The sequence below is a fragment of the Thamnophis sirtalis genome, unplaced genomic scaffold (assembly GCF_051295495.1).
Source record: "Thamnophis sirtalis isolate CommonGarterSnake01/CBP01778 unplaced genomic scaffold, rThaSir2_p1.2 scaffold_7, whole genome shotgun sequence".
Lineage (NCBI taxonomy): Eukaryota > Metazoa > Chordata > Lepidosauria > Squamata > Natricidae > Thamnophis > Thamnophis sirtalis.
The window spans coordinates 66,452,336-66,470,395 of NW_028261387.1; the positions used below are offsets into that span (position 1 = coordinate 66,452,336).

The window sequence follows — 18,060 nt, forward strand, 5'->3', positions numbered from 1 at the left end:
AGTAATAAAAATATTATTAATAATAAAAATATTATCAAAATCCAATAAAAATGTTGGATTACTGGGCAAAATTTAAGGTGTTGATTGTCAAGATTTATGGGGTCAACTTTCTGCTGTCACTTCTTGTCCCATCACTAAGAAATGGAGGAGTTCAGGTCTCTAGGGTTGCCATTGAGCGGGATCTAGGTGGGAAACCTACTACATTTCACTGCCTACCCTGTAGAACAGCATTCCTCTTGATGTTCATAAGGCTGCAACAATACTAGGTCCCAAAACATGACTCTTTCAGCAGTGCCTGTATTGTATTCATTCTCTTCCTAATAATGTAATATGAATGTTACACCAGCTTTTGAGTTTGTTATCTTTCTCTGATGCACATTATGCACTACTGTTTTGTCCTTTGCATATTCATTGTTTTGATTTATTTTTTTAATTTTAATATGTAAGCCACATAGAATTTCTCGGGTGATTTGGACAATTAAAAGGTAGATAGATTAAAAAATTAAAAAATGAAGCCAAAACTGCAGATAAATGAAAATGTTTGCATACTGTACATAATAAAGCTTGATCTTTATCAATTATAAAAATCTGAACTGTATTAAACAAAATGAATACATGTAACTTGGATGTACAGGTATAATGAGGGGCTTCCATAATATTCAAGCCCAGGAAAATAGTAATTCCTTGGATCAATTACTATGTGGTTAATCTTTGGTGAGATTCACAGCCTTGGGGCTGTATGGTAGCTCAACAGCTCAAGTCCTAACCAAGGACCTGGGAATTACTATTAGTATTATTATCATTATTAATTACACTTGTATACAACCTGATTTCCAATGAGTCATTAGATATCAAACCATGTGTTTCTATTAGCATGTTCTCCCCACACCATCGTTTTAAAGCCTCCAGAAATTATTTCATATTAATTGAAGATAGGATCCTCCAAACTTAATTTGTTACATTTATATGCCACCTGATTCCCGATGATTCTGGGCACTTCACAAGTAAAAACATTAAAAATAGAATAATAGATAAAATAAAAAATAGAAGTTGGGAAGAATGACCAAAAAACCCACCAAGTAATAAAAAAAACCCAAAGCCCAGACAATCCAAAGAAGTAAAATTAAGTAATAAATAATAAAACATAATAAAAGGGATTAAAAACAAGTACACAGTTCATGTTCCCTGCACATATACTGTATTGTAAAGGATAATTATTGGGTAATTTATTGACAAAAGGATGGCAGAAACACTTTGTAGCTTTTGCATTTCCAAATGCAAGAAAGACCCATAACATTTTATTTTTAATTTTGATGCCAAGGAGACATGACCTCATTCCCTGTTAGATGCAATATTCTATAGCTTCAGCAGGAAGTAGTCATATATCCATAAAGGGGGATATGGAAACAAACCCTTCATGTAAAATATGAAGAAACAGTAAGTTGCTGTTCTGACCTCGGCTTCCTGATACAGTAAAAAGCATACGCTTAATCCCAAGAAAACCTCTTTTTATTTCAATAGCTGTGAATTCTATTCATTCACAGTCCTTAATGAGAAACAAATAGTTTGTAAAAAGTCCAACAGAAGTCTGCCAAAGTTTTTCGGGATAAGGCTGATAAGCATTCACCTTTATCTCCCTTGAAACGCTGCCAAAGACCTAATTGGCAATTAGCTTGCAAGGCCACACAGAGCAAAAAATCAAAAAAGAGCTTCAGAACAAAGTTGCTTCCTGCAAAGGCTCACGTGCCTTTGCTCCTCCTTTATGTCTTATGGGAGGGGCCAATCCCCTCCAAGCTTTACAACCGAATTGTCCTTTTTGTCTTAATTGTTCTTGCTTTCTGGCTGCTCTGGGCATACGCACACTGGGAACAAGCTCCCCCTGTTCCTCTGCCTCGCTGATGTCCATCTCTGGAGGCAGCACATAACTTCCCGATGGCCCTGGCCCCCTCTCTGCCTCCAATGCAGAGCCCCCATCCGAGCCTTCCCCAGACTCCAGGACTGGCCCATGTTCCTCCCCAACTTCCTCACTGTCTGACTCTGTTGCCAGCTCCGCAGGCCACCAGCGGACCACAAGTTGCCTTCTTTTTTCAAGGAAAAAGAAGGTAGAACACAAGAATACTGGTTGTTACCTTAGTGACAGAGTCATTAACATTAATAGCCGCCAACTTCAGGGTTCCATTGGCATGCATTTTGTAAAGATTATGGACGCCAGTGGTTGTCTCCTCAGATATTCCTTTGATTCCTGCAGGGGAAAAATCCAACAGAATTTATTGTACTACCTCTTAGATTTCATGCTGGCAGGATGACAGTCAATAGTTATGGACAGACATAACCAATCTTTTTTTTAATACATAAAAAGGGATATAACTTACTCTTTGAACATCTATTTATTTCCTTTCAGTGAAAAATTTTTAAACACTTGAAGACTTCATAATAAATATCCAGGGCATGGGCAGAAGAAAACAATACATATAATCAAGAAGGATCTTCCCTCAATGACAGACAATATACAACATTTTCAGAAATTGTGAAATTGTTTGGAATATTACCTGAATTTCAAATAGTTGATATAAAATAATCATATGCTTATTTCAAATTGTTAAGTTAACAATGGGACTCAAATCCTTTTTCACGGAGGGATTCAATCAGGATTTATGGATGCACTGCTGAAGCAGCATAACTTTGCACACTGAGATTACATTTAGAAGCTATTGTGTTCAAAATCATCTGAAACTTCTTTAAAACTGACTACAGCTGATCCTCAACTTACAATTAGTAATTAGTAATTTAATATATTTATATGCCGCCCAATACCGTAGGACAACATTTGTTAAGTAAATGCCACAGTTAAGTAAATCATAGCAGTAATGAAGTCAGTAACACAGTTATTAAGTGATTCTGCCATCCCCATGACTTTGATTGCCAAAAGGGGATCCATGACCCCAGAGCACTGCAATCGTCATAAATATGAGTTAGTTGTCACGTGTCTGAATTTTGATCATGGTGATGACCGTGGAGATGCTGCAATCGTCATAAGTGTGAAAACAGTCATAAGTTACCTTTTATCAGTGCCGTTGTAAATTCAAACAATCACTAAATGAATTGTTGTAAGTTGAAGACTACCTGTAAAACAAGGCTTGCATCCTTGAAAAAATGTGTACCTTTATAAAATTTAATATAGGGTACAAGAGTTACTTGTTATTGGTGGGGAAGAGTAGGAAAGAAAATGTATAAGCCTTGTTTAACAAGAAAATTTTCTACCAGTTATGGATGGAACTGCTTTGCAAACATTAATTAGGCAAGCAATAAATATGCCTTCTATTGAGGCATGGTTTCTATTTTCCTTTTGGTTTTTGAAATATAAATATGTTCCTTTACTGTAGCTATTAGCTATTTTATTGTATCTTCATCTGCAGTGGATATTTTATAGTAAAAAAAATTGAGAACAGTATTTGGCTTCACTGAAGGAAACACATAATATTTATTGTTTTACTTTCTTGTATCTGTATCTCTCTCTGAGAATAACATTAAATGTGTTCTGTACATATTATATTGTTGAAATAGAATTAGAAATGAATTTTTATGTCAGTACATATTCAAGAATGTACCGGAAGAAGTACGTGACTACAGTATCAACATCTGGCTGCCTATAGAACACTGATGTTATACTGACTTTTCATCTACGCTACAGTAATATCCTTCATTAGTTCAACTAAAATTCATAACAGTTGACTAACCACAATTATATGTGCTATAGCCTTAGATGGAACCTGGGAACAAAATGCAGATGTTCCAACTCAGTTTTAAACTACATCATGGGCTTTGAAAGATGATGGAATAAGAAACAAGAAAAGCTAAGCTGGACTGTATGATTTAGAAATTAAATTTAATGTTCTTTCATCAGCCTAATCAGCTTACTTAGCTGATCAAATACATGTAACTTGATAGGTCCCAGTTTACATGACTTTGATTTATTCCCATTTCCACCCAAATTTAGATTTAACTATCGACTTTGTTGAACTTGAAATTTTGAACATTATTCTATAATCGCAATTGACCGAATAAAATTCTTTTATTAAGGATTTTGTGATATTCATAAAGTAATTATCTTTCATTTTAAATTATCTCTTATTTCAACATAATAAAAAGATAGTTGGAGAGGAAGTACATTTTTGAGAAGGTATGGTTAGCATTTGCTTGTCCATCTAGTTTCACGTTCCATAGATATTGGCTTCCCTATGGGACAGTGTACTGTAGTAAGTGAAACTTAAGGCATACTTTTCATTGAATGAAGTACTATAAAAATATAAAATTTAGCTCTTAAACCAATCAAAAATAGAGTTTCACAGAAGTGAACATATGCTCTGCTGCCATATATTAACTGATAACTAATGGCCCTATTGATTTAGTATTTTAGTAGACTACATATTCAAGGAGACAAATTTTGTATCAAAATGCTGATAATAAAATATTTTGATATCACTTCCAACCATTAAATGCATTTGGTACTATCACATTTGATGCAAATATTTAGATAGCGGGGAAGCAGTAGAAAAAAATATCATATATCATCATAAATATCTCGCATTGGATACAAATTGTAATTTTTTAGAAGAATGAGGCCAAGTACCAAGAACCAAGTATATCCCCATTTGTACCTCTTAGCATTAGAAAAATGAAAGGAAAAAATAGTTGAACACTAATCACTTCTGGATGTACAAAGGGCAATTCTACCCTATATCTCTCCTGAACTATAGCTGATGAGTAAAAATAGACTTGGCAATATATTGTATGTTAATGTAAAGAAGGAATGACTAGGGCAATAGCTTGATAAACTAGATTTAAAAATGCAAGGCCTCCCTCTAGTGGACTTTTTACAAAACCTTATTTACATAACTTTATATCTCAATTACCATTTAGTCTCCCTTTTACTTTTAGTGCATGGTTTTAATGATTCACTGTTGCATTTGCAATTTTATTTTAAAAAAATATGTAAAAAAGTATAACCTATTATTACAGCTTAGGAAATACTTACAGTAAGCTATCTACTAGTAATTATATCATCTCCCATGGCCACAAAAGCTTCTACAATTTTGGTTTCTTTCTAGATACATGCATATATAATATAGCATATAACTATATACAGCATATATACGTAACCATATTAATTGCATTTTGATTTAAGCTTAATTAACTGTAATTTAAATTTCAGTTATTCTTTAACCTGCCTATTTTGTGTAGCCCCTTCCATATCTCTAAAAAGTCAAGGGCAGGACTGTCCCTGAACAATTGCTCCCATGTTTGCTTAAACAATTACAAAATGTCCAAAGGTACACGAGCCTAGAAAGTAATTATATAATGTAGAATAATGGAATAATTCCTGTGTAATATTGATGGACCTGTTAAACCAGCAGGATTATTGCCTCTAAAAGAACCAATGTTGGAAGATCTTGGTCTGTTTCCTTATCCTTGTCTGCTGTTAAAATAGAGGCCATTAGAGATTTAACTTGCAGGTTTCAGTTTCACTATTGCATTGGAAAACAGCCTTCCTCAAATTTATAGATTAAAGTTGATTTTTGTTTTTCCAATATTTATGGTTTTTATCTTTAGGAACTTTTTTTCTATTTGTCATCTTTATTAACTGCAATACAATATATGCAGTTTGCTAATTATGTGGATTGCCACTTGAAACAGTATGAATTTGTACTGTGCTGGACTGTAGGTAGTCCTTGACTTTTGACTGGTTGCTTAATGATCAAAGTTACAATGGACACTCCCAAAAGCTACTTGAATTTGAAGTTATATTGGCTGTACCGTCCTCTGTTCATAAAATCTCATTTTGGGTGTTGGGCAACCAGTTAGCCTGTATCCGTGATGGCGAACCGGTGGCACATGTGCCACAGGTGGCACTCGGAGCCATATTTGCTGGCATGGCAGCAGTCAGCTCCGGTGCGCATGCGCGCACCAGCCAACTGATTTTCAGCCTTCCGGAAGGCTGGGGGAGGCCATTTATACCCTCCTCAGGCTTCAGGAAAGCCTCCACAGGCTGGAGAGGGCGAAAAACAGCCCCAACGAGTGGAAGTTTAGGAACGATCTGTTTCCGGCTTTCGGAGGGCCTCCGGGGGGGGGCAGTTTTCGCCCTCGCCAGGCTTCAGGAAAGTCTCCGGAGCCTGGGGAGGGGGTTTGTGTGTGCATGCGCAGGGGATTTGTGTGTGCATACACAGGTGGGTGGGGGAGGATTGAATTAGTGTGCGCACACACAATTTTGTAACGCCATAAGAAAAAGGTTCGCCATCACTGGCCTATATGATTATTTGCAATGTCCCACGGTTATAGGACCATGGACTGTTCCCAAGGTTTATTTCCAGTTACTTGCAAAAGTAGCCCACTGGATAAAATGGATTAGTTTAACAATTGTGTTGCTTGCTTAATAACCACTTCAAAAAAGGTCATAAAACCCAGCATAGTCACATGGCAACCTGCTTAATGATCACAATTTTTAACAATAACTCTGAGCTGAATTACAGTCATAAGTCAAGGACTGTAAATGTTGATGATAAAGACCTGAGTTCTCATCCTGAAAGACAAGTTATTGACAGGCATGGTTTCAAAACTATAAGTGAATACCTATTTATTGAGGGGTAAAGGCATTTTGATATTAAGCTATTTCTACATGTCTTCAAAGTTCAATTAAAAGAATACAGTCCATATCGCTCTGATTCTACTGAGCAATACACACAGATATCATTCTTGAACTTAAACCTACTGTCACATCTAGGAATGCTAAGAAGATGAGCCCTCATCCAAGTTATTTTTTCTTCACAAAAGAAAACCAAAACAATCTACCCTTAATAATTGATTTGAATTTTCTGAATTGGGGTGTATATATTTTACATATAGGTTGGTAAATTATATAAAAACCAAAAGCACTGATTATTTTATCTTTCTCACTGGAAGGTGACATTATTTTTGTGTAGGTTGGTTTTGATGAGTAAGCAAGCTTTAGTTGCTTAGCTAAAGTAGATCTGAGCACTTTCTAATCCACTGTATTAGATTTTCATTTGTGGGATTAATTACTTTACTGTTTTATATTAATTGCCTTGAATGCCATTTGTTTATTGAAAAAAAAAAGAATGCAAAGCTTTAAAAAATGAATAGGAAAGATATGAACAGGAAGCTAGACTTTCTTATTGCCAGAAATACTGCATTCAGTACTAAATCAGTGCCTTTCAAACAGCAAAACACGACGAGGCAAAATTGCATTGTGCTGTCACAGAAGTGCACATCCTTTTGAACAATTTATTTAAAAAAAACACATTCTTTTGGCAGCCATGAGTTTAAAATGCTCTTCCTCAAATCCCAGGGTTTCATTGCTGTTTTATTTATTCTATTTAAATTCCTAATCTAGTACATACAGACCAATAAAATGTCATATTAGCATAGCAGAGAAGCTACTTGCAAAGATGTGGAGACTCTAGAAAGAGTACAGAGAAGAGCAACAAAGATGATTAGGAGACTGGAGACGAAAACATATGAAGAACGGTTGCAGGAACTAGGTATGTCTAGTTTAATGAAAAGAAGAACTAGGGGAGACATGATAGCAGTGTTCCAATATCTCAGGGGTTGCCACAAAGAAGAGGGAGTCAAACTATTCTCCAAGGCACCTGAGTGTAGAACAAGAAGCAATGGGTGGAAACTAATCAAGGAGAGAAGCAACTTAGAACTGAGGAGAAATTTCCTGACAGTTAGAACAATTAATCAGTGGAACAGCTTGCCTCTAGAACTTGTCAATACCCCAACATTGGAAGTCTTTAAGAAGCTGTTGGATAGCCATTTGTCTGAAACGGTATAGGGTTTCCTGCCTAGGCAGGGGGTTGGACTAGAAGACCTCCAAGGTCCCTTCCAACTCTGCTATTGTATTTTGTATTTGTATTATTTGTATTTTCTGTCTTTCCTTGAATCTTCCACTTTGCCATGTAATTTGTGACAAAAAAATCTGGGATATTCCTGAACAATTTAAGATTTAGAGGATTGAAAAATGCGGGGAAATTTTCAAGAGGATCTTCAAAAGAAAACATTTTTCTCATAATCAAAAGAATAATATTGATTTTTTTTTGGTTTGGCTACTTTCCAAAACATTCGTTGTATATTTGTTGTGGAACATATTCAGTTTATAAATATATGACATTTCTTCTTACTAGGATCATCTGGCATTACTACATTAATACAAAAAAGTTCTATATACTATGAAAAGTCTCATTGTCAGGATTTTTAACAGGTGAAATATTGCATCACACAGCAGCAATTTTTGAACCAAGGTACCTCAAATGGGTGGCTTACAGAATGTGTCCAAAATCCAGGACCCATGATTCCCAAGGGAATGAAATTTGGGGAAGTTGTAGCTGTTTCGATGTTACTTCTGTGATCACATGGTCTTAATTTTCACCATGACAGAATGTCTATGGAGATTCTCAATCATCCAAGTCATATTTATCCCAAAGGTGCTTTTTCTAAAAGGCAACTGAATTTTGTTTTTTTTTCTTCCCCCTTTGAAAACATTTCACTTCTCTTCCAAGAAGCTTCTTCAGTTCTCATAGGGTTTCAATATGACAGTTTCCCAGCCAGTCTCACTCACTCCTCTACCCAGCAGCAGCCACTTACTTGCCAACTGGGCTGGGCTGGGCTGATTTCTGATGCTCCCTGCCAACTTTCCAGCAGGAAACTCACTGAGGAAGTCAGCAGGAAATTGGAAATTATTCCTATTCCCACTGCTTTTTTACCCATCTGTGATCATTCTGTTTTTCTGCTTAAGTAAGGAAATGAAGCAAAGACATCATTCTTCCAACAAAAGTGTGTAGTCAAGGCTATGGATTTCCCAGTTGCAATGTATGGCTGTGAAAGTTGGACCATAAGGAAGGCTGAGCACCAAAGAATTGAGGCCTTTGAACTATGATGCTGAAGAAGACTCCTACAAGTCCCTTGGACTGCAAGGCAATCAAACCAGTCAGTCCTAGAGGAGATCAACCCTGTGTACTCTTTAGAAGGCCAGATCCTGAAGATGAAACTCAAATACTTTGGCCACCTAATGAGAAGGAAGGACTCACTGGAGAAGAGCCTAATGCTAGGAAAGATTGTGGGCAAAAGAATGGAACGACAAAGAATGAGGTGGCTGGATGGAGTCACCGAAGCAGTAGGTGTGAGCTTAAGTGGACTCCAGAGGATGGTAGAGGAGAGGAAGTCCTGGAGGAACATTGTCCATGGGGTCGTGATGGGTCGGACACGACTTCGCGACTAACAACAACAAAGGAAATGTCTCTAAACTGATGACCCAACAGAGCATGGGTTATCTAATATTATTTTACAGTTGAAGCCATATTGTTATTAAGGCTGCAAAAAAGTCTGAGCGTAGCACTCCAAATACTGAGAAATTTACAAAGGGAAGAGAGCAGAAAATGACTCCTAGCTATTAAATGTATGTAATTTGAAATTTATGGAATTTCGGATTCATGCTAACTATGCTACCATATAGGTCAGATTTTTTTTTTAAATGGAACAATCTTAACAATTTTACAAGGCCACAAAATGTAATATGTACATCTCACTTCTAGAGTATAAATACTTAAGTAGATTTATCAAGCTTCTCAGGCAAGTTCAGATATTTACCAAAGGAGTAGTTTTTATTTCAATTATTTTTATAATTCTTTGTTAATATAAAGTAAAAAATACAGGGATGCACTACACAGAAGCATATATCCATAATACCCCAAACTGTACAATGTTTCCCTCATATGAGGGATAATCACGGCTGGGTAATCTGATGCCTTCCATTGGTTTGTGCACTAAGCGAGTATAAGACATCACTTGGAAAGGAGTTCAAACCAATCTTTATATCTAAAGTGGGTATTCTGTATTACTAAAGGTTGTAGAGCATTTGGCAGCACCAAAGATTGGAGCTGAAAGGACATAGCATATTATGGAATGGGGGGAAATTTATGGGGGGAAATTTAATGCAAATAAATCCTCCTTTATCATATGCTAAGTCAACTGGGGCTTACAACATACTTTGTGGGCGTTTTTTGCCTTACAAGTAAAATCTACTGTTTTGAATGACTATGAGATTTGCCTACCCGCCCATCCCTCTAAAAATGAAACAATTATCTCCTCAGTACAATATATTAGAAAAGTGTTTTGGAAGGCTAGATAATTACCTTTCAACAGCTGAGGATGTTTGGTATGAACCAAGCTGGTGAGGTCTCCACCATCATCAAGAATCATGTTCAGAGGTTGTCCATCCTTGAAGTAGATGGTCTGTTCAATACACCATATATATTCTTCATCCGTTTCTCCTTTCCAGGCGTATACTAGACCCAAATCAAACATAAACCATATGGCTTATAATTTCTCCAACAGAGCCGTTATAACCAATTGAGTGAAGTTTGACAGCGTAATGACAGGAAGACCTAATGTAAAAATTTTCCTTGAGGAAGTAAAAAATATTCTCTGCGTAGAAAACTAATTTCCCCCCTATTAAGATTGTGATCAGCGCTCATCGGTTTCTCACAGATCTAAGACACTGACCTATAAGCCTTTCAGCAGAGAAAGGCAGTAAAAGAGGTGCAGTCTAAATGGAAATACTTACAAAAGTATTTGTGAAAAGGCAAGAACACATTTACAGAGTAACTTAGCTTTATTTAACTCAAAGTAAAAATTAATGGCTACATCAGCCTTCTTCAAACTGGTTACTCTTCAGATGTTAAAAGTTCCAGAATTGTCAGCAAGGTCTGGCTCAGGAACATCCAGAGATGCTGGGAAAAATATTTCGAAACAGGAAATGTAACCCTTTTTCAAAATAGCGAATGCATTGAGTCCAGTAGTGCAAAATCTTCAAGATTACATATCTGTTGATTTCAAGATCAAAAGCTTTCTGATTCTGCTACAGTACATATTATTTTCATCCTTCACCTCCGGATTTTATTTTCATTAATTTTTTTAATGATAACAAAACATTCTAGTGTTCTTTTTTTCACTAGGAAAAAAGGAGGTTATCCCAATTGCACACATTCAGTGGGAGTAACCATCTTTCTAGGAACCCACAACATTTTTTCCTGTTTTCCCTTACTTTACTTTATACCCACAGTGACAGGACTAAAAAAGATCACAACTGTTAACAATGCAAAACATTACCAGGAACTCCAGTTTTGGCAATAGCTGCAGCAGCATGATCTTGTGTGGAAAAAATATTGCAACTGGACCACTGGACCTGAAAAATAATTCAAAATGCCATCAGCACTATATTCAATAACTATATAGAGTTAATGAAGCAATCCCTAAAGCTTACCACTTTCACAGAATTTGACTTCGGTTAGAAGGAATGCTTTAAAGGAAAATAGTTTGAAAAATCAGATCAATTATTTCCCAGTGAAAGCTGAGTCAGAGCTCAAAACTTTGTACCTGTTTAAACTAAAACTAAGTAGTTGAAAGTCAGAATGTAAATGGATCTTGAAGTGACTGCTTCCTTAGGTTTCTTAGTTTCAGACAAAATTCTTAGTCGCTTTTTTCCTATCAATTTAATCATTACATTGTAAGGAAACTTTATAGTTGGCTAGTTTGCAGCTAGCTCAGACACTGTTTTAAACAATGCCATTGTTTCTTTGGTTCTGCTGCACAAACTCATTTCAGCTTTATAGTTTGGCACAAAAAAACCAACCCATTGCACTTATTCAACAAAGCTTTGCAAAACTGAGCTGTATCAACCCAGGATTAAGGAAGTTTCTGTACAAACTAATTTGTGAGCAGGGGATCAGTATTCCAATCACATTTTCAGTTGAGCAAATAACAGTCTGGGTCCCATGCACTATGTTAAGTCACAACTATTGGGTTTACAGATACAAACAAATCACACTATAGCATGTGGCCCTAATCCTTTTCTTCAGTGCCAGGATACAAAAATTGAAACAGAGCTATCTTTGTGCCATCTACAGTCACCAGTACATCATGCCTAACCAGCTATAATTACTATGAAGCACTAAACCATAATTTTATCAACCATGCTTTATAGAATAAAACTTAATTGAGTTTGCACAACATGGTATGCCAAAATCAATTATTTACAAGCCTCAATGACTAGTTCGTATAAACATACTGAAACTGTAGCATCTTTACAAGATTAAAATGGAAAGCCTCAATATAAAGTATAAGTACCATGTAGTAAAATGTTTAATTTGGCTGGTAGAAATAGTCCCCATAGCTTTGAGCAGAGTTCCCAACCTTTTCGGCTTTGCGGATTAGCTGTGGGGAGGAAGGAATGATTCTGCATGTGCAGTGGGCAAGCATGTACACACGGCTCCATTTGCATGAGTGGCATGCATGTGCACCCACTGCTTACACAAGTGGAGCCCGTGCTTGCCTGCTGCAAGTGGAAATGCACACACACTTGCTCACTACTTTTGCGGCCTGGTACTGAAAGGCTCAAGGCCTGGTAGTGCGCTGTGGCCTGGGGCTTTGAGATAAATTGTAATCAATTAAGCTTTCCCAGTACTGTGTTTTTAGCTGCCTCTATCAATTGACAGTATTAGCAATAGCAATAGCACTTAGACTTATATACCACTTCACAGTGCTTTACAGCTCTCTCTAAGCAGTTTACAGAGTCAGCATATTGCCCGCAACAATTTGGGTCCTCATTTTATCCATCTCGGAAGGCTGAGTCAACCTTGAGCCTGGTGAGATTTAAACTGCCAAATTTGCAGGCAGACGGCAGTCAGCAGAAGTAGCCTGCAGTACTGCACTCTGATCACTGCACCACTGCAGCTCATTAATCTGTAAATGGGTCATCTGGTATCATCTGAATACATCCCAACCATCCAGGTGAGTGCAACTTAACCCAAACCCAAATGCAGCCTTACCTCTGCCCCCAGAGCTGTCAGGGTCTCTATAAGAACTGCAGTCTGCACAGTCATGTGTAAGCAACCAGCAATTCGAGCTCCTTTCAGTGGTTTTGTAGGGCTGTACATCTCACGCATCTTCATCAGCCCTGGCATCTCATTTTCAGCAATGTTCAGAGCCTTGCGTCCCCATTCAGCAAGGCTGATGTCAGCTGCCGATTAAGGAAATAACAGACATTTAAATATAGCATACTACATTATAATATTATACCTTCTCCAAACTTCCAGAATAAAATGTTAAGAAAGGAAACAGGAGTCCCATGTGCTAAACTAAAAACAATTGTTAGTTTAACATTTATAACAGAGGTCTCCAAACTTGGCAACTTTAAGACTTGTGGACTTCAACTCCCAGAATTCTCCAGCCAGCTCTGCCCTGTAGCTCCATCTTCACCTCTGGAGTTGAAGTCCACAAGTCTTAAACTTGCCAAGTTTGAGGACCTCTGATTTATAACAAGCACTATTGACAGAAGTATCAGTTTGACGTAATAAACATCAAGTTAGAAACCAGGGAACTGTGAGCTGTATATTTGCCTTAGTCACAAAGGAAGTTGAAAGACCTAGGGCCAGTCAATCCCTCTCAGCCCTAGGAAGGAGGCAATGGTAAAATACTTCTGAAAAACCTTGCCAAGTGAACTGGAGAGGGTATTGTCCAAACAGTATCAGAGAATCAGACACAATTGAACAGAAAAAAATTGACAAGAAGGAATTATAGCCATCAAGAATTTAAAGTCTTTGAATGTAGGTGCTGTTAGAATAACTATCAATGTGCACGTATTTCATGGAATAGCTGAGTTAAAAAAATACTAAGGTCACTCATCAACCTTTCAAGAACTAGAGGGGAATTCCCCATCACCAGAACTATCATACAAACACTATACAACTGTCATTTATGAAATGTTATGACTGTACAGCTATTGGGTCTATGTTAGATCAATTACTTTTGTTAAAAATATAAGAAACTTTTTTCTACAATAACTTCATATTCAAAAGATAAACTGACAGTGTTCAGAAAGCAGTGACATTGCTTACAAACAGCAATGCCTATCCTTTATAAAGAAAACAATATTGGCCTTGATAAATATTTGTCCAGACTCAGCAAAGCAATTACAGGGATATGCATCTCAATGCATTTTTCCCTAATGTTTCACTGCTCAAAAGTTGATTTTATAAATTCCTAAACTTCTAATACTTACACCAGGGTTGGTGAACCTTTTCGGCACCAAGTGCTGAAATGGGAGTGTGAGTGCCGGAAAACGGAAGAGCAGCTGCCTGGTGTGCATGCGCTCATCGGGAAGATGACCTTCCAGTTTCTGGTGTGCGCATGTACACTAGCCAGCTGGTCTTCTGGTTTCTGGCATACATGCATACTCAAAGACCAGCTAGCCAGTGAGCATGTGTGCACTGGATAATAGAAGATTCTCTGGCACTTCCACACGCATGAAGACAAGCTGGCCAGTGCACCGGAACCCAGAAGAGCAACAGGTGACGGATCATGTGCCTGGAGAGATGGCTCTGTGTGCCACTTCTGGCACGCATGCCATAGGTTCACCATTACAGACTTACACAGATAGAAAAACTATAAGAAAAGTAATGGAAATGTGCAAAGATTTTTTTCCCATCTTCCTGTTTCATGGTGGTATTTCTAGATTACTAGGATTATGAGAGCAGCAAATCACTTTAATATGCTCATGAAAAGAACATTCATGAGGAGCCATCAGTTTACTTAGATTTAGCAAAAATAAAATCATAAAGAGGATTCTAAAAGTTTCGTATACTACACCAGCAGTTAAGATGTTGGCTCAGAAACTAGTAGACAGTGAAATCTAATTACACCTTAGGCATGAAAAACTGGCTGGATGACTTTGGGCCAGTCACTCACAGCTCAAATCACCACAACATTAGGGAAAATTGAAAGAGTATTGATGTTTCAATGGGATCAAAATTTAAACAAAGAAAGAGCAACAACGTTCAAATACCAAGAAAATACAATGTTGGCTAGGGAATTCTGGTAGTTGAAGTCTATATCTTAAATTTGCCATAGCTGAGAAACACTGGAACAAGTCTTGGAAAGAGGATGAGCAAGAACAACTGACATACAGGACTGCGATCCCACAATGACCTACTTTCAATTCCATTTCTACTCCTTATTTAATCCCACTTGCAGTTTTCTTTTTTAAAAGCCCCTTATAACATCAGTTGGTAATGTTAAATTCTTTTGTTATCCTCTTACAAGCTTTGCTAATATCCATTAGCCTAAATAAAGTTGGTATGTCTAGTTTAAAGGGGGGGAAGGACTAGGGGTAACATGATAGTAGTGTTTCAATGTTTGAGGGGATACCACAAAAAAGAGGGAGTCAACCTATTTTTCCAAAGCACCAGAAGGCAGGACTAGAAGGAACGGATGGAAACTAATCAAGGAGAGAATCAACCTAGAATTAAGGAGAACTTTCACGACAATGAGAACCATAAACCAATGGAATGGCTTGCCTTCAAATGTTGTAGGTGCTCCATCACCGAAGGCTTTTAAAGAGACTTGACAGACATTTGCCTGAAATGGTACAGGGTCTCCTGCTTGAGCAGGGGAGAGGGGTTAGACTAAAATGGGGGTTGCCAACCTTGGCAACTTTAAGCTTGGGAGACTCCAACTCCCAGAATTCCCCAGGCAGCATTGCTTGGCAACATTGGTAACTTTAAGTCTGGTAGACTTCAACTCCCAGAATTCCCCAGGCAGCACTGCTTGGCAATCTTGGCAACTTTAAGCCTGGCAGACTTCAACTCCCAGAATTCTAGGAGTTGAAGCCGCCAAGGCTTAAAGTTGCCAAGGTTGGAGACCCTTGGACTAGAAGACGTCCCAGGTCCCTTCCAACTCTGTTGTTATTCTGCATCTGCTGCACTTTGCTATTAAAGGACTTCTAATGGTGGACACTTGGGGGATTCAAACACAAAGAAGAAAACAAATACCCTAAGACTGGAGTCTGAATTCAGTGAAATCATAGATATTTAATTGAAAAGAAACAGATATTGCTCCAGGCAAAGCATCTAAAAATGCTGAAATGACAGAGAAGCAAAAAAAATGCTTATGCAAAGCATTTAATAAATAATTGACTTTAGTCAACTTTACCCTAGAACAAAACTTAAGTGATTGCGTGTACATACAGGTCTGGCTTCAGAGAAATTATCTGTTGAAAGGAAAGGTGCAGGACAGAAAGAAGAGTTTTACACAATGAACAGAGTTGAGTCTTTTATTAACATAGCTAAATTGCCTTAGGAAATATCAAGATACTGAGATACAAAATAACCTTTGGGAATTGACAACTCTGATTTGTATGCTCTCGGACACAGAAGGTCAGAGTACCTTTACCCAACATGGTATTATTCAGTGGATGTTCAAAGGTTATAAATTACCAAAAAATGACCCTTATGGAAGCTACAGTTCAGTGGAGCTGGCCTAAGGAATTTCCCACATTATTCAGTGTATACTTAATTCTGATCCCTTAAAGGAATGGCAAATCTCCAATTACTTCATTACAGTATTCTTCCATTGTCTATGCAATGTTTAAGTCCACAGAAGGTCCAAATTCAGCAAAATAGGAATATTGCAATAATGGGGAAAAAAAGGTCTGATTCAAACATTTGTAACATATGCTTGCCCACAAAGGCTTCCATTATAATCACAATTCTTTCAGCATGTGGAAAGTTAACGTCCTGATTTTGTATAACATTTGATTTTATGCAGCTGGAGGAACGTGTCTTCTAAAGATATTTCTTATTCCGGTTTGAATTTCTTTTCAATCCCTTTTCTTTTGTAGAAATAATTACCACACACTGTGAATGGATTTAGCAGCCAGAGGGCAGCGGTTGCTTGACAGCATGGTCCCCAGAAGCACGACGGGAAATGTAGTAATCTCAATTGCAAGACTCGAACATAGGCCTGCTGGAGAGCAGCCAGAAGAACTACACTTCCCCAAAGCCTCTTTTTCCCTTCAGAGCCACATGGCGTTTGCTCAGATATCGCATAGAAAACGATCTAGGAGCCAATCTGAAATCCATTTTGATTACGGGGGAAAAAGGCTTCCAACATTATGCAAACAGCACTTAGCGAGTATCACCCCTTTAGTTTTCTGATCGATTTTCAGTTAAAGACAATCATATTAAATGCATCTTAAATCCTCCCTGGAAGAAAGAATAATGTGTCCCTCTTTCAAGATCCTTTTAGATGTATAGAATAGAATTCTTTATTGGCCAAGTGTGATTGGACACACAAGGAATTTGGCTTTGGTGCATATGCTCTCAATGTACATAAAAGAAAAGACACATTTGTCAAGAATCAAACATCTCCTCTTTCAGCTTTAAAAAGGCAGAGTTTTTAAAAGGCATCGCGTGTTTCTCTGCTAAGTGTTTCCGAGAAAAATCCGAGTCCTTTTGGCCATTGCTTTCTTTTTTAATTTTGCAATAAATCTCTGTACTGCGTTCAGAAAGGAAACAGAACTGCCTCTTATCAGGCCTCGTATGGGGACCGCTTGTGGCCCGAAGGAGAAAGAATAGGAGAATGAACTACTTACCAACTTTGTAGGGCAGCTTCTCCGACATACCGGTGCTTTTAACAGTACAAAAGAGGAGGGAGAAAAAGGCAGCCTCCTAGATAGGCAAGGAAAGCAAGCGGCGCCAAAAACAGGCTTTAAATAGACTCGCCTACTTTTGCAAATCCTCGAGACCCCGTCCACCAATCCCCGTCTGCGGCACGATGTGGGCGTGGCCATTAGAATGCTCCTACGCAGAGGAAAGCGCTTGCTCAGCGAGAGGTGGAAGAGCGCGGAGGGGAGGGGAGGGGAGGGGCGGAGAGAAACGCCTTCTTTTGCTGACGTCACAGCGCAGTGACGTTCACGTTTTTGTATTTGTACTATTACACCGAGAGCTGCTACAATGCAGCTGCAATCATTCGGACGGCCACTAGGTGACGAAAAGTTTATTTTCCGTCTATGGCAGAGGACTTCAAACTTGGCAACTTTAAGACTTGTGGACTTCAACTCCCACTCCACAAGTCTTAAAGTTGCCAAGTTTGGGGACCCCTGGTCTACAGGTAGCCCTCAACCTACAACAGTTTGTTTAGTGACTGTTC

General features: G+C 37.9%; 1 protein-coding gene across 1 annotated transcript in view; it reads right to left on the reverse strand.

Moving 5' to 3' along the window:
* Positions 1-17,655, reverse strand: part of AHCY (adenosylhomocysteinase) — a 31,448-nt gene extending 13,793 nt beyond the window's left edge. Inside the window, exons 1-5 of the mRNA XM_014053150.2 lie at positions 17,504-17,655; positions 12,903-13,093; positions 11,185-11,260; positions 10,209-10,361; positions 2,130-2,242 (exon numbers count right to left, since the gene is read on the reverse strand). Coding sequence (XP_013908625.1) covers positions 2,130-2,242; positions 10,209-10,361; positions 11,185-11,260; positions 12,903-13,093; positions 17,504-17,531 — 561 coding nt within the window. The 5' untranslated portion in view covers positions 17,532-17,655. The remainder of the gene's footprint in view (positions 1-2,129; positions 2,243-10,208; positions 10,362-11,184; positions 11,261-12,902; positions 13,094-17,503) is intronic.
* Between the last annotated feature and the right edge of the window lie 405 nt (positions 17,656-18,060).